Here is a 27,463-nt window from a genome sequence, read left to right on the forward strand (position 1 = left end):
TCTAGCTTCTTTCACTTAGCATGATTTCCAGGTTCATCCATGTTGTAGCATGTATTACAACTCCATTCCTTTTTGTGGCTGGATAATATTTCATTGTATTTATATACTACCACTTATCCATTTGTCCACTGATGGACATTTGGGTTGTGTGCACCTTTAGACTGTTGTGAATAGCACTGCTATGAATGTGAACATGTACTTCTTTCAGTACTTGTTTTCAATTCTTTGGATACATTCCTAGGCCTATAATTTCTGGGTTATATGGTAATTCTATATTAGGGGTTGAGGGGAAGGGAGAGATAAATAGGTGGAACACAGAGGATCTTTAAGGCAGTGAAACTATTCTATACAATACATGTATACATGTCATTGTACATTTGTCCAAACCCGTAGACTGTGCAACACCAACAGTCAACTCTAATGTAAACTATGGACTCTGAGTGATAATGATATGGCAGTTCAGGGTCATCAGTCATTACAGATGTACCACTCTGGTGGAGGACACTAACCATGGGGGAGGCTATGCATGTGGGGGGGCAGGGTGTATGGCAAATCTGTGCACTTTCACTCAATTTATTTATTTTTTTTTAATTTTTTTAATGTTTATTTTTGAGAGACAGAGAGAGAGCACAAGCAGGGGAGGAACAGAGAGAGAGGGAGACACAGAATCCGAAGCAGGCTCCAGCTCTGAGCTGTCAGCACAGAGCCCAACTCGAACTCACCCACCATGAGATCATGACCTGAGCCAAAGTCAGACACTTAACCAACTGAGCCACCCATACACCCCAAGCTTCACTCAATCTTGATGCAAACCTAAAACTACTCTAAAAAATAAATTTTATTAAAAATTTAAAAAACACGTACAGATGACGGATCAGCTCAGGCACTTGTCAAACCGAATGCACAGATGGGAAAATGTTATACAGCCTCTGACTCTGCCTGCCAGCTGCTTCTCTGGACTGGTTCTTGGCCTTATAACATTCTGTCACTGGCATCCTGAACCGATGCCAACAGCTCCCAATGGGCAGAGAGTGGGTCCTAAGGGCATGCTTGGTCAAGGCTAATTTTCTCAGAAATCTTACCACTTTTGTTCCCCCTGAGTTCATGGGGAATAAGATAAAGGATGGCAGGGTTGGCCATTCCCACCTTGTAGAGATCTTCAGGAGCTGAACTGCCTGTTTCTCTTGAGTCACCCCTGGCTGAAGAGACTACCCTTTCTTAGCCGTGAGTGTGTCTCTATGATTCCAGGGAAGCCCACTTAGTCTTCTTTGGTGGTCCAAGGACATAAGATGTTCAGCCATCAGTTCATACTCTCTGCATGTCCACAGTGAAAGCAGGGAACAGCTAATTGGCATTCAGACCCTATGTTATCCCTGAGCATTCCTTTCATATCTTAGCCTTTGTATTCTTGCTCTGGTTGTTTCCTCTGCCTAGAATGCCCTCTCCTGCCACCTGCATGGAATGAAGCCCTACCCATCCTTACAGGCAGAGGTCACATGCCACCTCTTCTATCAGATGCCTTCTCTATCCCTCCTCTGGACCTCAGAAGCATGGTGTACCTCTCTGGAACTTTCATTTTATCCCTTTATGGAAGGATATGATTCATCCAGGTCTTCCTACAGGGTCCAGTACAGCACTGGCACAAAGTAGGTCTTAATGTATCTAATGAACGGAACTTGACATCCGACTGGATTGAAATATAAGACTATTTCATGTCTCATATTTTCACTTCTCAGTGGGAAGAGTGGAGGTGCTGCCTTGCAGGTGTACCTAGGAGACCCAGGACCTCAGCCTAGCCCCCACAATGGCCTCAGGTTCCATGGCAAATCAGCAGCCCTTCTTTCCACAGGACTCACAGAGAGGAGGCCCAAATAGCACTGTATCCAGGGCCTTCAGCTGCAGCTTCTGCCGATGGCTCCGGTCTGTCATCTTTAGTACAGTCCCTGTCATGGTGGTGTTGGTCACAGCAAGCCTGTCGAGGCAAAGAGGAAGGGTTCAGTTTCCTGCCATTAAAACCAGGAAGGATTACCCACCTCCTCCAGGAACACTTCCATGACTTCTAGCTCTTGGTGATTGCTCCCCTGTATGCTCTAGAACACAGAGTCCATACCCGTGGATCTCAACAGGGAGTAAGGAGGGACACATAACATTTACCAAGAATATGTTCACCCTTCTCCCCATGTCCACCATCTCCTGAGAACCTTGCTCTTTGAGGACTACCCATCTGTGAGCATGCCCACACCCAACTATAAGTTTTCTGTTGTGTTTCTCCTTCCAGGGAGTATCAACTGTGCACCTATCCCCACACTCCCACCATCTGCAAATACATTCTCCTGTCCAACCCAGGTCAAAACACAATGCCACGTGACCCAGTGCTTTCTGAGGACCTCTAATCCTAACCCACTGACATTAAGTACAAATCTGCTGATGACAAACAGTGCATTAGTCTTATTATCTTGTACTTGAGTCACTGTCATTTACTCCCAGTCAGATTATTGTAACTTTTTATGACCTTCAACATACTGTTAATGATAACTCTAGTAAGAAAGGGCCTGCAAATGAGAAAATGACCCAGAAACAAACTGGACTTTGTTTTTCTTCTGCTAGAACACAGGGGGTGTGGAGGAGACGGTTATAAGATATGAAAGGTTATAAATCCAGTGGTCGGGGTCCCACACATGAGCCTTTACTACTGTCATATTCCATAAAGTTAGTGTTCTTTGCTGATGCATAGCTTTGTTTCCCCAGGTAGAAAAAAATGCTTCTGACATCTGTGTGTGATTTATATTCCTGCCTGGGCACACAGGGGCAGCTACCTCCCTCTCCAGCCATGGGAAGCAATCAACCCCTCTACAAGAGAAGCAGTGAGACACTGTGATGGGGGCTGAAGGGGTCGGAAGATCTAGCTTCTGGTCCCAGCTGAGTCAGCAACTCACTTGTCTGATCATAAACTACTCGGTCTCTCCTCTGGGGCCCCATTTTCCTTCTGTGTAAGCTTCTGTGAAATCAGATGCTTCCTCTAGGCCCAGGAGCTCTGGGGGTTCCTCCTCAGAGCACTTCCACCCAGTGCACTGGCCTTCATCTAACTGATCAATATAAGTGTCATCTTTTCTGCAGTCTATTTGTCAATGAAACCTATGAGGTGAGCAATGAGAGAAACAAGAAAGGAGCTAACATTTACTAAGCAGCTACTGCATCTCTCATCCTGTTCTGACGCTTCACATACAATGCCTCATTCAGTCCTCTGACTGGAAGGACACAGTTCCATCACTAGCTCCACTTCACTGCACCACTGACTTAACTCAGAGTTGAGCAACTCGCCCAAAGTCACGTACGTAGCACGTAAGTGGCAAAGGCAGGAAATGAACTCAAATCTTCTGGATTCTTCCCATTACACCATGCTGCCTAGTGGTGGGCCTACAACCACTGCCACTCCATCCCACACTCCGTGTACCGAAGGCTCCAGGCTTCCTGCTGTCACTAAGGTGCCACAGCCTGGCTTCCTCCACCCCCCGCCTGACCTGGCTGGATCTGGTCTAGCTACAGGGAGGCACCAAGAGCCCATGACCTGAGAACTGACTTCTCATCCTATGTTTTCGCTCTAATGGAACCATAGCTATTCCTCAAGATGGAATGGGCCAAGGCGATACTGCAATTTCCATGGGTAACAGGAAAGAAACCTAGATCCTGGAGTTTCATGGTCAATCATCTATTTAATTGTCTCTTTCATTAAACATGGAATTCCTCAAGGCAGATGGGGTCTGATACACTTCTTTGTCCTCAGGGCCCAGGAGAGAACCCGGCACAGGGTAGATAATTGGTAAAGTTTCATGAAAAGACCTGGGTTCAAATCCCAGCTCTGCCACTTACCAGCTTGGATAAATCATAAAATATTTGAAAATCAGTTTGTTTACCCAAAAGCCGGGGTAGTAATTCCTTCCTCCCAGAATTGTGAGAACCAACTGAAATAATAGGCAGGAAAGTGTTCTAGAAGGGGCTGTACAAACAGTAAGATTATTACTCTCTCCAGGGTAGGGAGAAGCTGTGAAAAGGAGGCTGCAGGCAGGGGGCGGGGGCAGCAGCGCCCAGTAGCTCTGCGGCTGCAGGCTGCAAAGTGTGGGTGCACCAGCAGCTTCACCTCCCCCCGCCCCTCTGCTGAAGCTCATAACCAGATGCACCTACGTAATAGGATGACAGATTATACACAATCAGCACTTACCAGATAGTAAGCCCTTGGAGGGCAAGGGCAGGCTGTTGTCATCTTTATCCCCAGCACCCAGCACAAGTGCTTGGCATGGAGCAGGTACCCAGTAAATATTTGTCGAATGAATAAGTAAATGGATTAATGGCTGCATGACACATGGTACTAGTCTGACATAACAAGAAGTCCATGCAGTACTCCATCCCCTCCCCACCCCCACAGGCCCTGGCCTACTGCACCTGTGAAGCAGGCAGAGTTAGGGTACCACAGCTGTTGGAAGAGTCATCCTGGAGAGGAGGCCAGGGCCAGTGGGAGTCAGCCCCACCTCACACCACGTCTTTAGAGTAGACACACTCTATATGGATAATTCAAGGGAGGCTAACAGAGCCCCAAGACTCCTGGGCAGTAAAAGAGGCAGCTGCTGGGAGCACAGCAAAAGAAAAGAGAAATACCACAGGCTTTGAAGTCTACCCAGATCTAGGTTCAAATCAGTTTTGCCTCTAACTAGCCATGTGACCTTGGAAAAGTTACTTAGTCTCATTGTCTATATACAATAATACCTACCTTACAGGATTGATGTAAGAATTAAGTGACATACTGTATATGAAGTGGTGCATAGGAGTGCCTGCCATGTACTAAACATTCAGTAAACGACAGCCATTAGTATTACTCCCAGGATCGACAGAAATGTTAAATAAGAGAACGGATGCCAAGCGTCCATCACACTTCAGAGCAAGTGCACAATGGATGCGAGAAGAGGAGAGGTCTAGAGAGTGTGCCCTGAAAAAAGTGGAGCCTCATTTAACTGGCCAGAGAAACCTGATGTTGGGCCGATCCCAGTCCATTCCCTACACCCCCAAGTGAGAGAATCCAGTCTCCTCCTGACCTCGGCATGGCATGGCCACTCAGCTGCAGCTTCCGGAAGGTTTCCTCATACTGAGGCAGCTCCACGTACGTGATCAGCCACTGCACCACCTCATCCACGGTCCAGTTGTACACTGTGGGAAGAGACAAGCAAAGCTTTGACTCCAGAATGCAAGAACTACTTGAACTTACCATCAGTCACATTGGCCTTCTCATTGACCACATGTTTATGTGTTTACCATCCCCCTCTCCTACAAATCCTCAGTATAAAAGGGGTACATACTGTACCTTTTGTTTGACCCACAGGGAATGGCCTTGCTCTTTCACTCTACCGGTATTTGGGTGAAATAACCCTCAACTATAATATAATAATGATAATAATACTAACAAATGCCATCCTTTACATGGCACTTACTATATGACAGGTACTCTTCTAGAGGCCTCATATACATTAACGCATTGTTCTTCACAACAACCATGTGAAAGATAGGTCCTATTTTATCCCTATTTTACAGATGGAGAAAATGAGGCACAGAAAGGTTATATAACTTTCCGAAAGTTGCCCAGCTAGGAATTGGCAAAGCAAACACCTGCACTCAAGCAGTGTGGTTCCGTAACCCTTGCTCTAAGCCATTATGCACTCCTGTGCTCTTGTTGTCTCTCTCAGATAGACAAAGACAGACAGACAGACAGACAGACAGGTAGACGAATGACATATAGGATATGTGTATCACATGGCACCCAGGAATACCAGCATACTGAACTTAAAAAGACTGGGAGCAACTGAGTTGCAGCAAAAAAGATGTCATTTTATTGGATTTAAAGTTTGCTTTCAGGGGCACCTGGGTGGCGCAGTCGGTTAAGCGTCCGACTTCAGCCAGGTCACAATCTCGCGGTCCGTGAGTTCGAGCCCCGCATCGGGCTCTGGGCTGATGGCTCAGAGCCTGGAGCCTGTTTCCTATTCTGTGTCTCCCTCTCTCTCTGCCCCTCCCCCGTTCATGCTCTGTCTCTCTCTGTCCCAAAAATAAATAAAAAACGTTGAAAAAAAAATTTTTTTTAAAAATAAAGTTTGCTTTCATTTAATGTATAAACCTGTTTTTGTTTATATTTGTATACAACTTTTATATAGCACCTTAAACCTCATTTTATGTTTGTACACATTTAGATAATAATTTGAGTAATCATTGTTATAATAAAAACAGTTTAAGTCAGCATTGTAGGTCCAAGATAAATTATTTCCCTTAAAAGGAATTTGTACATTCCTCAAGTTTGAAAACTACTTGCTGCAAGCAGCAAGAAGCCAAAAAATGTTCCGAAAGAGAATGAAACGGTGAGATTTATCATCCTCTTCTCTTAAGGTCCATGTCTTTCCCCAAAACTGCCTTTCATCAGAGTGCTGTCCAATTTTCCTTTAAAAGTCAGGAAACAGGGGCGCCTGGGTGGCTCAGTCGGTTAAGCGTCCAACTTCGGCTTAGGTCGTGATCTCGCAGTCCGTGAGTTCGAGCCCTGCGTCAGGCTCTGTGCTGACAGCTCAGAGCCTGGAGCCTGTTTCAGATTCTGTGTCTCCCTCTCTCTGACCCTCCCCTGTTCATGCTCTGTCTCTCTCTGTCTCAAAAATAAATAAAGGTTAAAAAAAATTTTTTTAAATAAATAAATAAATAAATAAAAATGAAAGTCAGGAAACATCAAAGACACGGACTATGTCCTGTTCATTTTTGCTCACCCCACTGTCTCTGAGGTAAAGCTTCTTATACAGTAGCATCAATAAGAATTTACTCAAGGAATAACCACCCCAAACAAGGAATTCCAGAAATGGTCTGATTGTGGGCCTCCAAAGAGAAACAATCATCTCCTTAAACAAATACACAGCTCATGTGGATGGTTAACTTCTGAAATCCCTGTCAGAAAAATAGGCATTCCTCTGGTAAACATGCCTCAGATATTGAATTACTTCTGTCACTCTCAGATAAGCTGGAGAAGTTGGAAGGCTGGACCTGTCCCTTCACTCACCTACTTCCCCTTCAGTGTAGCCCAGCACGTGGTACAAAGCAGACACTGAGACATCCTGCATGAAACAAAATTGGAGGCAAAAATGCTCTGAACTCTTGATGTCCTCAAGAAGCTACTAGAGCTCAGGAGGGAAGTTTTGTAGCTGAGACTTTGGATATCCATTAAACTGTCTGCAGAGACACAGGAGGTGAGAAAAGGAAGGTGCCTTGGGAGGAAATGAGGGGCACTCTAGTGCACTTAGACTGCATCCTAGGAGACAAGATCCCAGAGGATTAGGTTTTCCTAATCCTTGGTCATTGCTTGGTTAAATTTCTAATTCCCAGACTAGAATATATTGGAAAGAGAAGAGAAATTAATTTCCAAGAGCTATGTTGAAATCCTAGGGTTTGGGAAAGGAGGGATGACAGAGCAGAGTTAGAAAAGCGGGATGTTGGGGCGCCTGGGTGGCTCAGTAGGTTGGGCGACCGACTTCGGCTCAGGTCATGATCTCGCGGTCCGTGAGTTCGAGCCCCGCATCGGGCTCTGTGCTGACAGCTCAGAGCCTGGAGCCTGTTTCAGGTTCTGTGTCTCCCTCTCTCTCTGACCTTCCCCCATTCATGCTCTGTCTCTCTCTGTCTCTAAAATGAATAAACGTTAAAAAAAATTTAAAAAAAAAGCGGGATGTATATGCCTTTGTATCCATTAGTAGACATTACAAATGTGCTCATTTACTATGGTCTAGAACGTCGGCTAATGAAGGTGTAGTAGAGGGACACACAGATACGAGGCAGATGGACAAGTACCAGCCTGTGAAGTACAGAGAACAACACACTCCTGCCACTGCTGCCAAGGGAGCTCAGCCACGTCCAGCACAATGGGGCCTTTCTGCTTGGCATGTGGAGTGGAAAGAAGGCCACTTTTCTGTTGCTAGAAAGGCCTGAGGCTAGCTGTGCTACAAGAGCCTTTTGTCTCCTGGGAGGATGCCTTACTACAAGCCCAAACATAGACACTTGGCATGCAGGAACTGCCCTATCTGCACCTTACATGCAGTGCAGATGGGCAGGAGTCACTCTAGACCAGGGTTTCTCAGTCTCTGCACCACTGACATTTTGGATAGGATAATTCTTTGTTGGGGGGGGGGGGGGCTTGTCCTCTGCAGTGGAGGATATTAACCAATATCTCCGGCATCCACCCACGAGATGTAGCATGCTGCCAGTCATGACAATCAAAAATGTCTCTGCGTACTGTGAAATGTTCCCTGGGGGATAAAATTGCCCACCAGCCGAGAACCACTGCTGTAAACACGACATTAAGTGAGATGGAGGTCTATAAGGTAAGGGGGCCACTGCATTCCAATGAGGATGGACTCTTAACATAGTCAGCCCCTACATGGCTAAGCTATTGGGAAGAGGATAATGGCTTTACCATATCAGGACAAACCTCAAGGTAGTTATTTTAGTGTGTGTGTGTGTGTGTGTGTGTGTGTGTGTGTGTGCATGTGCTCTACACATCATTCTGTTACCTAGGCACACAAGCTATCTAGGTAAGCTTGGCAGCATGGTGTTGGCCACCCAGAGTCACTACAGTCTGGGCAAAGTAAGCCAGGATGGGCTGTATCCTTATCTGAGAGTGACCCTGTGTCCCAATCAATAGCCAAGGCAAGATATCAGGGTCCCTTACCCCTAAGGTTCAAGTACCTAAAAGTTAAAAGGCTTGTTCTACTTTCTCATTCCAAAAGAGAAAATGGGAAGAATCTCCAGGCCAAAGTGAGGACAAAGGTAATAGCAAGTACAGAGAGCTGTGGCTGTTAGAAGGCCACAGAATTTGGCAAGGAGAGCTTAGTACAGATAGTCTCCAAATGACTCACATGCCCAAATTCCAGGAGGATATGCAAGCAAGAGACAGTCTTCTAAAGTCATGAGCCTCTCATCACCCTAAGCCTGTCCATGAGGCCCCTAGAGAGATCAAAAACTACCTCTCTGGGCAAAATGACAGACAATACTACACAGCGTCAGAGAAGGCCAATCTCTGGTGTTTTCAGCACCAAATAGTCCTTCATAAGACAAGTGTATAAGGTGATTAACTTTGTAGTCTCCAACCCTTTTAATGACATAACCTACCTGTATTTGGAGCATACATTGCCAACACAGGACTATCTATTTATAAATCAGACTCATGTACTGACATTAGGTATACTGTAAAACATACACAAAAATTAACGAATGAAATAAATACAATATGAGCATAAGCTACAGTATTCTCTTCTAGCACCTAGCTGATTATCTTATGAAGCTGGAAACCACTGGGTAAACAGTCAAACTCATACCAAACAGATGACCTGAACTTCACAGCTCTTCCCTGGATGCTGCCTCAGCTGTTGCTCTGAATTTAGCAGACCTGATCTACAATCAGTGTCTTGCACTATTTTGCTACTCATCTTTGGACATTGCTCTCAGACTTCTAGGTCTTTGCTATTTCCAGAAAAGTTCTTTTCCCTCTTTGTGGACTGCCAAACACCAACTAATCCTTAAAACCTAGCTCCAGCTCTTCATTGTGGAAATGCTTTGGAGCTCATTTCTAAATCCTCTCTTCTAAAACCTTCAAAATATGAGCACTAGCACTCCCTTATCTGCTCACTTAGCACTTTCTTTATTCGGACTTCTTTTCTAACATGTATGTTATATTGTTATTATTAGTCACATGTCTCTCTTCTCCATTGTGCTATATATAAGCACTATGGTGGTAGGGAACATGTCTTTTCTATTTCTGTATTCCCCAATGTCTAACACAGGGCTAGATCATTCTAAATACTCTCTAAAGTTTACTGAATGGACAAGAGAATCAATATGAATGAATGAATGAATGAATGAATTAATTAATTAACAAATGAAGGCAATCTGTAAGTCCTGGATCACTTGTAGCACATCCCATCAGGATTTCCACTATGTTTTCCCACCAACAGCATCACTGTCCCCCACAGACTTCTCATGGAAGTAAAGGAGAGAATTTTTTTTTTTTTAAGCACTTATACATATCAACAGAGAACTCTATAAATTGATGATCAGTTAGCTTCTTGGATAGTAAAGATCTATCCTGGCCTCCACACTATGCTTCATAGGAAAAGGCCTTTTCCCTTTGAGAAAGATTTTTATGTAAAATGAGTAAACTCTCCTACTTTAATTTAGAATAGCCACAAAAAATGAAGTCATTCAGGATTTCCAAATACCTGGCCATGTTAGAATGCTGGATTTTAATTGTCAAATTTATCAGAAAAAACACTAGATTTGAAGCTGGAAGACTTTGATTTCCATCCTATTGGCCATGGATCACCTTGGGTAAATCACTTAACCATTCTGAACCTCAATTTCCCCTTCTATAAAATTTCTTTCCAGTCATTCATAACATTTATTTTGTACTACTTTGTGCCAGGCACTGGAAACAGAGCAGTGATTGAGACAGATACCCAGGTAGCTTACCATCTAACAGTGTTGATCTCTTCAAGTTGTTGAATTAAATGAGTTCATATGTTTGAAAACACCTAGGATTTAATACAAACTCAGTAGTAATTTCTTCTTCATTCATATATATGAATGAAGAAATATACATTCATTCAACAAGCGATAGATATTGAAAACTGGTTAGAATCTGGGTGGATACACCTATAGGCTCACCAGAGGGAAGAAATGTGAGCAAAGACACGTTGTTGCCCATTGTCTCTCTAAGTGGTTTCCTTCTGGCTCTCACTAGCAGTTTGCCACCTGCACCTAGAGGGAGGCAGGGGTCTTAGTTTTCTGATGTGGTGTCAACCTCAACTCCTGAATCATCACTGTAAAGAGAATCTGGCACTTGGACCAAGGCTTCATGTGACAGGCCCACTAGGCTACCCAGCACAAACCCGGTCTACACGGCTGCAGAGCAGTAAGAGAACCTAGGCTTTGGAATGTTGAATGAGCCAAACAACTTGTGTAAGATCTCACAATGGTAGAGCCAAGGACAAACTTCTGTCTTCCACATTCCTATGCTGGACCAGGCCCTGTGCAAAGTGTTAAGATATAAAATCATATAAGGTAATGTCCTCAAGCAATCTGATGGGAAAACAGGCAAGGAAATAGATGATTGCAATTAGTGTACTAAATGCTGTGATGAGATAAGGGTAAGGAGATGTGGGAGCACAGAAAGCACCTAAACCTAAACTATGGTCTCCAGGGAAGATTTCCTAAAGAAGGGTATACTTTGGGTGCTATATGTAAGTCATGAATCACTAAATTCTACTCCTGAAACCAATACTATACTATATGCTATCCATTAGCTAATTTGAATTTAAATAAAATCTTGAAATAAAAGAAAGAATGAAAAGAATATGGAAAATAAAGAGAATAAAAGGAGAAAATAAAAAGAAGACTTAAATTGAGTCTTGTCAAATAGGATTTAATCAGATCAACAAGGGGGAGGGACAGAGGGAACAGTATCTATGAAAGCAACATGGGATGAAAGGAAACGACATATCCTCCCAACTGCAAATAAATTAGTGTAGTTATAGAGTAGATGTGATGAAGAGTGGTAAAAAAGAAGAAAATAAGTGGATCACAGAGATAAGCATGGGCCTGACATGCTGAACTAATCTAGCACAATGCCTGGTATATAGAAGGTTAATTCTTTTAAGTAATTTCTTCAAATAATTCTTTTAAGTTTATTTATGTATTTTGAAGGAGGAAGCAGAGAGAGAAGAAGAGAGAATATTAAGCAGGCTCCATGCTGTCAGTGTAGAGCCCAATGCATGGCTCAAACCCATAAACCATGAGATCATGACCTGAGCTGAAATCAAGAATTGGACACTTAATCAACTGAGCCTCCTAGGCACCCTGATTATTATTATTATTATTTTTGTAATGAAGGCATGTTTACACAAATTGTAGGAGGAAGCAGTACTTTTGGGGGCCAATACTACAGAGGTGAATAAGGCATGATGGAGAAACATGGCATTAAAATATAAAGAAACTCTCAGGATATAAAAGGTCACCAGGTTTTTATTTATATATACATATTGAACTTTTTCCCCCAACTGAAATAATTCAGTTGAGATTACAAATGGACATTTAATTTCAGCATTTAACATCTCATTGATAAACACTAAAAAAAGTCAATGGCATTTTCTATAAAAATTTGTTTCATCAACAACTACTAAGCTTTCAAGTACCTCATTTTGTTAAGTCCCAAATGAGACAGCAGTTGTAACCTAAGCTTACTGCTAATTCTTCACAAACTCAAGTGTTACCTAATGAATAGAAAAGCCAATATTCATCTCCTCCAAATAACATAAGATTATCATATGTGATTACACAGGAATTTACTTGTAACATCTTTAGCAATACCTTTATTAGTCCAGGTTCCAATTAAGAATATTTCTTCCACCTAGAAATTTGGTGTTCTGGCATATTTGTTTCACTATTAAAAAAATAAAAATAGGGGCGCCTGGGTGGCGCAGTCGGTTAAGCGTCCGACTTCAGCCAGGTCACGATCTCGCGGTCCGTGAGTTTGAGCCCCGCGTCAGGCTCTGGGCTGATGGCTCGGAGCCTGGAGCCTGCTTCTGATTCTGTGTCTCCCTCTCTCTCTGCCCCTCCCCCGTTCATGCTCTGTCTCTCTCTGTCCCAAAAATAAATAAAAACGTTGAAAAAAAAAATTAAAAAAATAAAAATAAAAAATAAGAAGCCACTGAAAAATTTAAGCAGAGACCTGGTCAGATATTTACTTTAGAAAGATGCCTCTGGAACCAATTGAAGGACAAACTGCAGTAGAGCTAGACAGGCCAAGAAGTACAGTATGAAAGCATCCAAGCAAAGTGATTAAGCTGAGGTTTCTGCTTCAGGCTAAGATGAAGTAACTACAATGGAATTCACCCTCTCTCCTGAAACAACCAAAAGAAGAGAAAAGACAAAATATATGAAACAATGGTTTTAAAGACACTGGACATCAGGCTATAATGGACATTGATCCTTAAGAGATGGTAAACAAATGAGGCAGGTGATATACTTGTCCTAGTTATGGCTCTGAAAGAATTTCCAGGCCACAGTGCAGAGAGTGGAACTAAGATTTAGGAATAAATGGAAGTACACTAGTGTTAGGTTCTTACACTATATGTGACAAGGTGTAATAATAGCTCTTGAGAACCCTCATGTGCTGTTGATGGGAATGTATATTGGTGCAGTCACTGTGGAATGCAGTATGGAAGATCCTCAAAAAATTAAAAATAAAATTACCATATGATCCAGTATTTCTACCACTAGGTATTTATCCAAAGAAAGTGAAAGCACTGGGGTGCCTGGGTGGCTCAGCTGGTTAAGTGTCCCACTATTGATTTCAGCTCAGGTCATGACCTCCCAGTTCACAAGATTGAGCCCCATGTGCTCAACAGCACAGAGCCTGCTTGGGATTCTCTCCCTCTCTTTCTCTCTGCCTCTCCCCCCCCCCCCCCCCATGCTTGCTCTCTCTCTCTCTCTCTCTCTCTCTCTCTCTCTCTCTCTGTCTCTATTTCAAAATAAATAAATAAACATTAAAAAAATGAAAACACTAACTTGAAAAAATATATGCACCCCTGTTTATTACAGCATTATTTACAATAGCCAAGATATGAAAGCAACGTTAAGTGTCCATTGATAGATGACGGATAAAGAAGATGTGGTATATATACATTGAAATACTACTCAGCCACAAAGAGGAATGAGATCTTAACATGTGCAACAACACAGATGGACCTGGAGGGTATTATGCTAAGTGAAGGAAGTTCAAGAAAAAAAAAAAAATACCATATGATTTAACTTATATGTGGAATCTAAAAAAACAATATAAATGGACAAACAAACAAAGCAGAAACAGACCCAGAGAACAAACACAGAGAACAAACTAGTGGTTGGTTGCCAGAGGAGAGGGGGCTAGAGAAAGAGCAAAATGGGTGAAGGGGAATGGGATGGACAGGCTTCCAGTTATGAAATGAATAAGTCACAGTGATGAAAGGTACAGCATAGAGATATAATCAATGGTGTTGCAGATAGCATTGTGTGGTAACTGATAGTAGCTACAGTTATGGTGAGTAAAACATAATATATAGAGTTGTTGAATCACTATGTCATACACCTGAAACTAATGAAATATTGTCAACTATATTTCAATAACAAATAAAATAATAACATCCCTAGAAAGAAGACTATGAAAGATTAAAGATGCATATTTTATCGCCTAAAGCAACCACTAAAATAACAAAACAGGGTTAAAACAACAAAAAAAAGATCAAATGGAATTATAAAAAACTACTCATTAACCCAAAATAAGGCAGAAAAAAAAGAAAAGAGAAGAAAAAACAGTAGGGAAAAATATCAGAAAACAAATAGCAACATAGTAGCCTCAAATCTACTCATATTAATATCCACATTAAATGTAAATGGTCTAAATACCCCAACTAAAAGGCAGCGATTATCAGATTGCCAAAAAATATAAGACCCAATCATAAACTGCCTATAACAAATGCATTTATGGAAACCAATTTGACAAGAAATCTCATATATTAAAAAAAAATGCATTTAGGGGCACCTGGGTGGTTCAGTCAGGTAAAGGTGTGACTCAGTATCGGCTCAGGTCATGATCTCACGGTCTCATAGGTTCAAGCCCACATCAGGCTCTGTGCTATCAGATTTTGATATAATTTTGATATTTTGATATAAATATAGCTTTATTTTGAGTATTATTAGTTTTGTGTATCTTTTTCCATGTATTTACTTTTAATATACTTGTGTTTTTATATTTAATGCATTTCTTTTTTCTTTTTTTAATGTTTGTTTTTTGTTGTTGAGAGAGAGAGCGAAAGAGAGAGAGAGCGCACATGCACAAGTTGGGGAAGGGCAGAATGAGAGGGAGACAAAGAATCCAAAGCAGGCTACAGGCTCTGAACTATCATCAGAGAGCCCAATGTGGGGCTTGAACCCATGAACTGTGAGATCATGACCTGAGACGAAGCTGGATGCCCAACCGACTGAGCCACCCAGTCCCTCCTTCCTTCCTTCCTTCCTTTCTTTCTTTCTTTCTTTCTTTCTTTCTTTCTTTCTTTCTTCCTTTTTTTTCTTTTTGTTTTTTTTGTTTTTTTGTTTTTAAGTTTATTTACTTATTTTGGGAGAGACAGAGACAGGGTAAGTGAAGGAGGGGCAGAGACAGAGGGGGGGGGGGAGAGAGAGAGAGAGAGAGAGAGAGAGAGAGAGAGGATCCCAAGTAGGCTCCTCACTGTCAGCACAGAGCCCAATGAAGGGCTCAAACTCACAAGCCATGAGATCATGACATGAGCCAAAATCAAGTGTCAGATGCTTAACTGACTGAGTCATCCAGGCACCCCTTAAATAAATAAACTTAAAAAAAATAATAACAGGGGCACCTGGGTGGCTCAGTCGGTTAAGCGTCCGACTTCAGCTCAGGTCATGATCTCACCGTTAGTGAGTTCAAGCTGCACATCATGGTCTATGCTGACAGCTCAGAGCCTGGAGCCCACTTTGGATTCTGTGTCTCCCTCTCTCTGCCCCTTCCCCACTCACATTCTGTCTCTCTCAAAAATAAATAAACATTATAAATAAATAAATAAATAAATAAATAAATAATCCTAAATCTGTATGCACCTAGTAACATACCTTCAAAATACATGAAGCAAAAACTCACAGAACTAATTGCAAGAAAAAATAGGCAAATCCAATATTATAGTTGAAAATTTAAATACTCCCCCTCAATAACTGATGGAGCAACTAGGCAGAAAATCAGCAAAGATCTAGTAGACATGAACCACACCATCAACCAACATGGCCTGATTGACATTTATTGAACACTCCACCCAACAACAGCCAAATGCATATGGAACATGTACCAAGATATATAATATTCAGAAACATAATAAAATGTTTTAAAAAACTGTAAAGGATTCAAGCCATACAAAGTATGTTCTCAAACCACAATGGAATTAAACTGGAAATCAATAACAGAAAAATCTTTAGAAAATCCCCTAACATTTGAAAACTACATACCATCCTTCTAAAAAAAACTCATGAATCAAAGAAGATTTCAAAAAGGAAATAGAAAGTAAATAGAATATTTGAGTTGAATAAAAATAAAAATAAAACATATCATCTAACATGGTGAAGAGCCAATACTAGATGAATGTAAGATACAAGACAGATTTCAGAGGCATGAATTTCCAGGGCCAAAATAATTCCTCAAATTGGAATACATTATTGAGGGATATCAAGTTATTGAAGACTGTATCAGACCAAAAAAAAAAAAAAAAAAAGAATAAGGATTTACCACCAGTTGTGCTTTCATTTTAGGTATTTTTACTCTGCCTATGCTACCTATAAATCAGTTAGGAAAAAGCAAAAAGCCACAACACACCAGAATTTGTGAAATGCTGCTAAAGCAGTACTTACAGGAAATTTATAGTACTAAATGCCAATATTAGAAAACAGGAAAGGTCTCAAGTCAATGACCTCAGTTTCCACCTTAACAAACCAGAAAAGAACAAGTTAAACCCAAAGTAAACAGAAGAAAGAAAATAATAAAGATCAAAGTAAAAATCAATGAAATAGCTAACAATAGAGAAAATCCTTGAAACCAAACACTGGTTCTTTGGGTATATCAATATATTAAAAGAATAATAAGAAAAGATTATGAATAAATGTATGCCTATAAATTTGACAATGTAATGAAATAGACAAATTGAAGACACAAACTACAAAAGCTCACTGAAGAAGTAAATAACCTAACAGTCCTATACCTATGAAAGAAATTGACACTGTCATTAAAAACCTTCCTACAAAGACAACACCAGGCTCATATGGCTTTACTAGTGAATTCTACCAAGTATTTAAGGAAAAGTAATACCAATTATATATGAAGTCTTCTGAAAAATTGAAGACTACTTCCCAATTAATTTAATGAGGTCAGCATAATACTGATACCAAAAACAAAGATATTACAAGAAAACTATAAACCAATATCCCTCATTAACAAAGGTATAAAAATATGAAATAAAATTTTAACAAATAGAATCCAACCATATAGTAGAAGGATGATGACCAAGTGGGGTTTATCCCAAGGATGCAGGGTTAACATTCAAAAATTAATCAATGTAATTCACCATCTTAGCAAACAAAAACAGAAAAACCAGGCAATCATCTCAATAGACACAGAAAACTCATTTGATAAAAATCCAATATCCGGGGCACCTGGGTGGCTCAGTCGGTTAAGCGGCCGACTTCAGCTCAGGTTATGATCTCGTGGTCCATGAGTTCGAGCCCCGCGTAGGGCTCTGTGCTGACAGCTCAGAGCCTGGAGCCTGTTTCAGATTCTGTGTCTCCCTCTCTCTGACCCTCCCCTGTTCATGCTCTGTCTCTCCCTCTCTCAAAAATAAATAAAACGTTAAAAAAAAAATTTTTTTTAATCCAATATCCATTCCTGATAAAAAATTTATCAGCAAATTAGTAATAGCTTCCTCAATCTGATAAATGTTTATATTTATATAAATATTTTATATTTATATAAAATATTTATATTTTATATTTATATTTTATATTTAATGTTTATATTTATATTTAATGATGTTTATATTTATATTTAATGTTTATATTTAATGATGAAAGACTGGAGTCTTTCCTCCTTAAGATCAGAACCAAGACAATGATACCTACTCTTACCACTTCTCCCAACACTGTACTGGAGATACTAACCAGGGCAATCAGACAAGAAGAAGACTTTTTTAAAGGCATCCAGATTGGAAAAGAAAACAACAAAACTTTCTTTACTAGAAGACTTGATTATCTCAGTTTAAACTCTGATGGCATCTCACAAATAAGTGAGTTTAGCAAGGTTGCAGAATACAAGACCAATATATAAAAATCAATTAGGGGGCGCCTGGGTGGCGCAGTCGGTTAAGCGTCCGACTTCAGCCAGGTCACGATCTCGCGGTCCGTGAGTTCGAGCCCCGCGTCGGGCTCTGGGCTGATGGCTCAGAGCCTGGAGCCTGTTTCCGATTCTGTGTCTCCCTCTCTCTCTGCCCCTTCCCCGTTCATGCTCTGTCTCTCTCTGTCCCAAAAATAAATAAACGTTGAAAAAAAAAATCAATTATATGTCTATATATAAACAACAATCAGGAATTAAATACCATTTATGTGGTCAACTTTTTTATATATTTTACCACAATTTTAAAAGTACTATTTATAATACCATCAAAATCTATGAAATACTTAGAGATAAATCTGACAAAAGGTATGAAAGACCTGTACGCTGAAAACTACAAAATATATATCCTAACTAAATGGGGAGATATACCTTATACATCGATCAGAAAACTCAATATTGTCAAGATGTCAGTTCTCTCAAACTGAGCTATAGATTCAATGCAATGCCAGTCAAAATCCTAGTAGGCTTTTTTTATAGAAATTGACAAGTTGATTCGAGATCAAACAGCCAGGACAACTTGAAAAAAGAAAACAAAGTTGGAGAGCTAACACTATCTGACTAAAAGAGTTATTATAAGACTATTGTAATCAAAATTGCATGGTATTGACATAAGGACAGGCAAATAGATCAGTGGATCCGAATACAAAGACCAGAAATAAACCCATACTTATATGGACAACTGGTTTTTAACAAAAGACCAGGCAATGCGGTGGGAGAAAGGACAGAATTTTCAACAAATGGTTCTAGAAACAACTGAGACACACATAAGCACAAAGAAGGACTTGGACTCATACTTAACACTAACATCCACAAATTAATACAGAACAGATTAGAGGCCTAAATGTAAAACCTGCAACTATAAAACTTCTAGAGGAAAACATGGGAGAAAATGCTTGTGTGACCTTGGGTTAGGCAAATATTTCTTACATATGACACCAAAAGCATAATTCTTTTTTTTTTTTTAATTTTTTTTTCAACGTTTATTTATTTTTGGGACAGAGAGAGACAGAGCATGAACGGGGGAGGGGCAGAGAGAGAGGGAGACACAGAATCAGAAACAGGCTCCAGGCTCTGAGCCATCAGCCCCGAGCCCGACGCGGGGCTCGAACTCACAGACCGCGAGATCGTGACCTGGCTGAAGTCGGACGCCCAACCGACTGCGCCACCCAGGCGCCCCCAAAAGCATAATTCTTAAAAGCATAAATTGAAACACTGGACCTCAGAAAAATTAAAACTTACTGTTCTTCAAAAGATACTATTAAAAGAATGATAAGCCACAGACTGGGAGAAAATCTTTGCAAAGCATGTATCTCATAAAGGATAGCCATCTGAATACATGTGTCAAAACTTTAAAAAAATTATACACTTTAAATATTTACACCTGATTGTATTATCAGTTATAACTCAATAAATCTTTCAAAAAGATGAAGTTGAGCTAAGGCAGTATCATAGGAGATGCATATAAAATATATATAAGAGAGATAGAATCCTCAGGACTTGGTAACAGAAATAGGTGAGAGATGCTCCTTTATTAAATGGGGATACAAGTAAGAACGTTTACCCTCAAGCAGCTATTTAATATAAATAGAAAATGCCTGTGATAAGTTTTAAATCACTGCATTGATGCTAATTGTTTTTTGTTATTGGAGAAAAAGTATCTAAAAGAATCCAAGAGAAATAAAAAGCCAGTTGTATCTCTCTCCCCCAAAATGTAGCAACAATGGCTGAGGCAGTTAACTAAATGACTTGAAGATTCACTTATCAAAGTAATTTTTATAGAGCTAAAGGAACAGAAGAAACATATGTCTCACTGGGTTTATGTAAAAGCAATAAGGGGATGCCAACTCTTTTATACTGATATGACTTCTGAAATGGTTTAGACAGAAGTCCAATGCCACTTGCCCCTGCTGTGCTATATCAACAGAGAAAGGCCAGTTCTGCTGGGTTTCTCTCTAAAAGCCTCCTGGTTTGCCAGTACTGCTCCACTGCCTCCTGTGAAAAATCCCATCCTGCAAAGAATAGCACAGACAGAACTGGAGATCTGTGAGTTTATTATTTCTAAATTATCCTTTGGAATTATTTCCAAATCATTTCCAGTAGAAAGTAAACATTTTCTCAAGACAAAGTTCAGAGTCACACTAGAATACCAAGTACTTTTGCTTTTAGCTGGAATCATTTTAGTTAGAATCAAAATTGATAGTTTAATATGTCTTTGATCTATACAAATGGAGAACGAAATTGTTACTTAAGTTTGGCAGATAGCATCTTTTAAAATCTCATGTCCAGGAAAGGGGAGAAAAAATAGACATGATGTACTTTGTTTAGAAGAATGGAAGCCATGCTTTAGAAGAGAGTCCTCTTAGGTCAGTCCTCCCAGCAACCCTTCTAAGGACACTGTTACTATTTCCCCTAGCTCAAATATGCAAACAATTCTATTTCTCAAAGATTCCACAAAATCTACCTGGCATCCCTTTAAAAAAACTACCACTCCCCCTACCTCACAGGGCCTTAGAGGGACTGGAAATTGCTGCCCCCTCCCCCACAGTCTAAGCTCTCACTACCACTACCTTACATAATAAGTCTGTGATACAAACTATGCCAATCTGATTTTCCCTCCACCATATCTCACTGTTGAGCAAAGATACTTAGATGAAAAATGAACGAAGTGGAGACATCCAAGAGTAGCCAATTAGAAAAGGCCAATCCCCTAGACCCTGCTGCTGGGATCCCTGGAGTTCCCCCTTGTTCTTGATCCTTCCTCAGCCCTGTTTGTTCAGCTCCTTCTTATTTAATTTTGTACAACAAAGAATTTGGTGGTCTTTGTCTTCAAAGACACTTCAAATTTGGTGTCAATTTGGTGTCAATTTCCCTGGTGATAGGAATATCTTTGTTATTCATGGTGGGGCTCCTTGGATCACACTTGAGTTTGAGCTAATGAGATGACTCTGGATGGGGACTAGTTGCCAGAAAGACCAACCAGCTGACTAGAGGATTGGGGCTTTGGGCCAGGAGATAACAGCCCAACCATCAGAAAGGAACAGGGGGCTGGAGATGAAGAGCCGTCATGCAGCCAGTGATTCAATCAATCATGCCCATGTAATCGGACCTCAATAAAACCTCTGGATCCTGAGGCTCGGATGAGCTTTCCGGTTAGCAAACACACCCATGATTAATGTGCTAGGGAGGGTGATATGTCCTGATTCCAGGGGCAGAAGATACAGAAGTCCCAAATTCAGGACCCTCCCAGACCTCACCCTATTGGTCTCTTCTTTTGGCTGGTCCTAACTTTTATCCATTCTAATAAAATTGTAATCAGAAGTACAGCACTTTCCTGAGTTCTGTGAGTCATGCAGTAAATTACCAAACCTGAGGGGATAGTGGGAACTGTGATTTGTAGCCAGTCAGTCAGAGCAGAGGTGGCTGGGAACACCCAGGGTTTATGGCTGGTTGGTATCTAAAGTGAGAGCAGTCTTACTGAGGACTATGCTCTTAATTTGTGAAGTCTGTACTAACTCTGGTTAGAAAGAAGTGCATTACATTATTTCATCAAACACTCTCTGCCTCATTTTCCTCATCTGTAAATGCAGACCATCATAGTATTTATACTTCAAAGGGTTTTCGTGAGAAATGAATTAACATATATAAATCATTCAGAACAGTGGCTAGCACACATCAAATATCATGTAAATATCAGAGTAGTTTCTTCGTTGTTGCTGTTTTTATTATTGAAGTCCAGAACTGGCTAATGTAGCAATTATCAGTCTTTTCTGTTAAAATCTAAACAACACGAAGGAAAGACTGGCTCTCAGTATCAGTCAGAAAATGTTAACAACTAATCACATAGATGGTACTGACATTAGTCAGCTAATGTTCTGAACACTAATGAACACTGCTGATATCTATATCATCTAGCAAAACTCAGACCAGCTACTTTGAGCGACTGCCAGAGTATTACATGCTTTTTGTAGCTCTGGAAATCATCACTCCAGAGATTAGGGGCCTTGCTCTAAATAATGAAGCAAATTGTTGGGAGGAACAGTACCCATGAAGATTCTTACTTTTAGCTTGTCAAACCACCAGGCATGACACATAGTGAGAAAACCCTAAAATGATACATACATGTCACTTCTCAGCTTAGCTGTGAGCTACATCACAGTGCACTGGAATATCCCTTGCTCATCAGTAATGGGGACCAACTCCTCAAAACTCATTCCATTGTCTTCCATCTTCCTGTCATTTAGAACACACTTGGAAGTGTTCCAAATAGTTGCTGAGTCCAGGAATAAAGTTCTTACCAGAAAACTGTCTTGGCTACTTTTTAGTATTATGATTTACTCCTGTTTCTGCCCTCTCTTGGTCACTTTCCCTTCCCAGCTACTTGTGTATGAGCTTTGAGAAGGCCAGGAATGCTCTCCCTGCCATCTTTCATTCCAAGTTCCCACTTATGAAACCCACTCTTAAAACCCAGGCGCCATGTCCTTATGTTGTTACAAAAAAAGAAGAAAACTAAAATTAAACAGTACGAGCAGAAGATTTTTCCTGGCAGTGCCAGTATAATTCCAAAGATCACTTCACTGCTTGATTTCTCATCAGTAAACAGCCTGAGTTGCTCAGGAGCTATTAAACAAAGCCCCCACAAGGAACTCAGCTTTTAAAGATTTCCAGAAAGCCGTCTGTAAAGCTAACTTAAGCTTCTTCTAGATTGATAAAAACACAGTTAATAAGAGGTATCAGCCTGTCCATGCCAGAAATAGGACTAGAATCCAGGTCTTCTTGCTTTTTTTTTTTTTTTTTTTTTAGTTTATTTATTTATCTTGAGAGAGACAGTCAGCTCAAGTGGGGTAGGGGCAAAGAGAGAGGGAGAGAGAGAAAATCCCAAGCAGATTCCACACTGTCCGAGCATAGCCCGATGTGGGGCTCTAACCCACGAAGCTGTGAAATTATGACCTGAGCTGAAACCAAGAGTCGGAAGCTTAACCGACTGAGCCACCCAGGCACCCCCAGGTCTTCTTGTTTTAAATTTAATGTTCTCAACCTACCTTATAGATAATCCCTTCCAGATCTAAAATTCTATAATCCTAGGTAAAATTAAAACAAAAATAAAAACTGCCTCATTCCTACCCAAACTGGTTTTTCTCTACCACCAGACCAGCGCTTTCAACCCAGATGGCATGGAAAAGCCTTGATCCAGTGAGCAGAAGGTCCAGGTCTGAGTCCTAGCTTTACAATGTACTAAATGCATGACAATGAACAAGTAACTTTATAAATCTAGGCCTAAGGTTCCTCATATGCAAAGGAAGGGCCCTGATGGTCACTTATGTTTAACCCTTCTTAGCATCAAGACCTATCTTATGAGACCCTGCCAAGAGACCGCTTTCAATCCTGTTAGTATCAAAGGACACTCTAGCCACAGATAGAGATGGAGAGGACGCAAAAACCCTGTTTTTCCCTTCCTTGTCAAGCTTCACACTATTAGATATGCTCTTTCACTCACAGCTCTGAAGCAAATGTTTCAGGAAAAAAAAATGGTAGTCCTGGTTTAACAATTTTATACATGAAAAATAACTAAAGTTTTTATTTAATAAGTTCAACATGAGTTAGCAGAGTGATGTGAGTGCTGAAGGCTCCAGTATCAAATCAGACTGCATTAGCTGATGTGCAGAGTCCAGAAGTAAGAAGCTGGCAATCCTGTTCAACTCTGCGCTGGTCAAACCATTCCTGAAGGTCTGTGTCTGACTCTAAGAACTATGATCTAAGAAAGATATTAACAGAAATGTTCACAGGCAGGAGACCAAGAGGAGGAAGAGGCTGAGAAAACATGTTTTCTTCAAAGAAACTGGCTATTTAACCTGGAAAAGAAAAGACTCAGGGGAGATTCCATCTTACTTCCACCCAATCTTTGAATCATCTAGGACTCAGCAGAGCTGAGACCAAGTAGAGACTGATAGAAGGAAGGGGCTGCCTCAAAAGGCCGGTAAGCTCCCTACCTCTGGAGAAGCAGCAGAGACTGTGGTAGGTAGGAAGAAGACGGGTGGGGATAGGATAGAACCATTTAGAATTCTAATGAAGAGCAGCTCCAACTCTATTTGAAGCATCTTCCCCCTTTCCCAACATGGTGACTAGATTCAGTCTTATTCAGTGACTGTATGTAGAACCATTTTAATAATTTGCTCTTTACAAAGCATTTTATACTCATGTACTTTTAAGGCCAAGTTGCTGCCCATCTTCTTCTGTCTTCTCTAAACCTTCCAGCAACTAGGATCAATAACCGAGCTGCCTATTACCTTCTGAAGACTTCCATGCCTTCCACAGGTCCTCCACACTGATGAGCTTATCCTCACCATGGAAGGTGCTGTGTTTCACTGTCGGATCATGGTAATTGAGGTCTTCCCTCAGGAACTGCAAGGAAAAAGCACACAAGTCACAAGGGATACCTAGGGTCAGCCCACCGAGATCTCCACACAGGCCATCTAACTTTCCATAGCACATTCCATCCACCCAATGTATAAGTGTACCACATCACTCTTATGTCCTTCATGTGCATATGTCCTAGCTGCCAACTAGACTACCTCTTCTTCTTTGTTGTACGTTTCACTTGAAAAAAAAAAAAGAATAAGCAATTTCTTCCTCGTATTTTTTTAATTATGGAAAGATAATAAATGATAGTTAACTGGAATTCAATACACTAGAAAAGGAAGAAGGATAGGGAAAAAGAATTATCAATTTTTGGATCACCTGTTTATATACTAAGCAATATTCCAAGAACTTCTACAATATTTTCTCATCTAATCCCCACAACCAATGAATTATCACACCTATTTTACAAACGAGAACAGAACTACGCTAAGATAATGCAACTTACCCCCAAATCACATTAAATTTGGAGAGGTTTAATTACTTGCTATGATGGTTTTAAAATATGTCCACAATTCTATGATAATCCTCCCACAAAAGGAGAATTCCCCTCCCCTGGAATATAGGCTGACATTTGTGACTCATCTTCTAACAAACAGAATATGGCAGCAGTGATGTCGAGTGGCTTCCAAGGGTAGGTTAGAAAAGGTAATACAGATTTCACCTGGCCTTCTCCATTTTGGGACACATGCCTTGAGAGCTCTGAGCTAACATACATGAAGCCTGGCTATCCCCAAAGCCACCATTATGGGGAGAACATATGGAAAGACTACATAGAAATATAGACAGATATCTGAGCAGCCCAGCTGTTTGTCTCCCCAGCCCAGGACTCAGACAAGTGACTGAGACTTCAGGTGATTCCAGCCCCCAGTTTTTGAGTCACTGCATCTGATGCCAAGTGGACACAGATGAGCTGTCCCTACTGAGCGATGCCCAGATTGCAGACAAATAACAAAATAAATGTTGCTGTTTGAAGCCACCGAGTTTTGGGGAAGTTCATTATACAGCATTAGGTAACTCAAACATTTGCTCAAGTGATGAATTTGTATTCCAACCCAAGATATCTGACTTTACAGTCCAAATTTTCCCCCAGCACTATATACGCTGTCCTTTAAATTACTGGTATTTCTTTTCATAATATACACCCTTATAAGAAAGAAGAAAAGCCAAACAAATCAAAGCTTTTAGAAATTTAACTGGTAATTAACTTCACAGATACTCATTCAGCCAGATTCTTAACCTCATTAGTATGTACAAGATTGAACACTTGATCCCAGTTTTCCCTAGAGCCTCAAACATCAAAGAAATATGCAATTTTGATCACTATGTTTTTAAAACATAGTTTAGTAGGATTTTCAGGAAATGTCTCTTATCCTTCTTTTCTCACCCTTTGTGTCTAGGAAAGGGTCTGACCCAGCGTAACATCAGTAAATGTTACTATCTAAACAAACAGATGACTGACAGATTACCTAGACCCATAATCAAGAGGTGATTTCCTCCCCCTGGGTTTTGGGGATATTAAGACATCTAAGTCTTAATGACTCAGGAGAGAAGTTTGAAGCAAGTCCACACTGGTGCACTCTCAACCGAGTCAGAATATAGCCTGCTGGGCACAAGGAACTTGAAAGTGTCTACAACTATAACATGGCACCGTCTAATACAACTTTCTGCAATGATGGAAATGTTCAATATCTGTCCTGTCCAAACAGTCCCCACTAGGCACATGTGGCCACTGGGCACTCATAATGTGGCTAGTGTGACAAACACACACACACACACACACACACACACACACACACACAAACCCTGAGATTTAAAAAAAAAAAAATTAATGCAGAGCTAAATGACCACATGTGGCTAATGGCCACCTATTGCGGCGCAGCTCTAACCCATTCTTCTACCTGTGGTTTGGGTGTGGCCTGGCTACACTCCCACAGAGGCTGGAGTGGTGTTAGGAAGTCAAGACGTCTCGTGAGATAAGGAGGTAAAGGCAGTGCTCACATGCACAGGCTAGACAGCCCTTCGTGCCCTCCAGCCTCAACTAAATTCAGTTGACAACAAGGGTTAGGTTCTCCAGCTCCCCAACCTCTTATTTGTAATTGGTGAGAAAATTTATTTTTTAATAAGGATTATGCAAGTGGCATGGTGAAAAGCCCAGAGCAAAAAGATTTTGTTGATTCTTAGAAAAACTAAACTGATTAAAGTATTTTTTATGATTTTTTAATAGTCAGCCTTTTAAGGCACCTGACCTTTGATTCATTATATGCTGTAAATTGTGAATTTTAACAATTTTTCCCAAGTTGCCACACTGTTATCCTAACCCCATTCAATAAACTATCTTTTATTCATTTTTAAAAATGCTATTTAGTAATAATTAAGTCCTTATATATAGTTGAGTATATTTCTAGGCTCTGCATTCTTCTGCACTAAATGATATTTCTTTTTTTTAACTAGTTTTTTTCAGTCTATTTATTTTATTTTATTTTTTTTTTAATTTTTTTTTTTAACGTTTATATATTTTTGAGACAGAGAGAGACAAAGCATGAACCGGGGAGGGGCAGAGAGAGAGGGAGACACAGAATCTGAAACAGGCTCCAGGCTCTGAGCTGTCTGCACAGAGCCCGACGCGGGGCTCGAACTCACGGACCGCGAGATCATGACCTGAGCCGAAGTCGGACGCTTAACCGACCAAGCCACCCAGGCGCCCCTATTTATTTTATTTTTGAGAGATACAGAGAACACAGGTGTGGGAGGGGCAGAGAGAGAGACAGGAGACACAGAATCCAAAGCAGGCTCTAGGTTCTGAGCTGTCTGTGCAGAGCCCAACTCGGGTCTCAAACCCGCCAACTATGAGATCATGATCTGAGCTGCAGTCAGACACTTAACCGACTGAGTCACTCAGGCACCTCAATCATATTTCTATTTTTGTGCTAGCCCTTGACTATCTTATTATACTTTTTGTTTTATTTTGTACTTTAATATTAATTTCTAATGCCTGGACCCCCTGTTTCC

At 40.7% G+C, this 27,463-nt stretch overlaps 1 protein-coding gene across 6 annotated transcripts in view; it reads right to left on the reverse strand.

Annotated features, from left to right (window-relative positions):
* STIM1 (stromal interaction molecule 1) overlaps nt 1-27,463 on the reverse strand; it is a 186,032-nt gene that overhangs the window by 29,334 nt on the left and 129,235 nt on the right. For all 6 annotated transcript variants that reach the window (XM_040489146.1, XM_040489144.1, XM_040489145.1 and 3 more), the window contains exons 3-5: nt 24,322-24,436; nt 5,088-5,199; nt 1,857-1,972 (exon numbers count right to left, since the gene is read on the reverse strand). In XM_040489146.1, the coding sequence (XP_040345080.1) occupies nt 1,857-1,972; nt 5,088-5,199; nt 24,322-24,436 (343 nt within the window). The remainder of the gene's footprint in view (nt 1-1,856; nt 1,973-5,087; nt 5,200-24,321; nt 24,437-27,463) is intronic.

This window comes from Herpailurus yagouaroundi, unplaced genomic scaffold, assembly GCF_014898765.1.
Source record: "Herpailurus yagouaroundi ecotype Mexico unplaced genomic scaffold, PumYag 180, whole genome shotgun sequence".
Classification (NCBI taxonomy): Eukaryota; Metazoa; Chordata; class Mammalia; order Carnivora; family Felidae; genus Herpailurus; species Herpailurus yagouaroundi.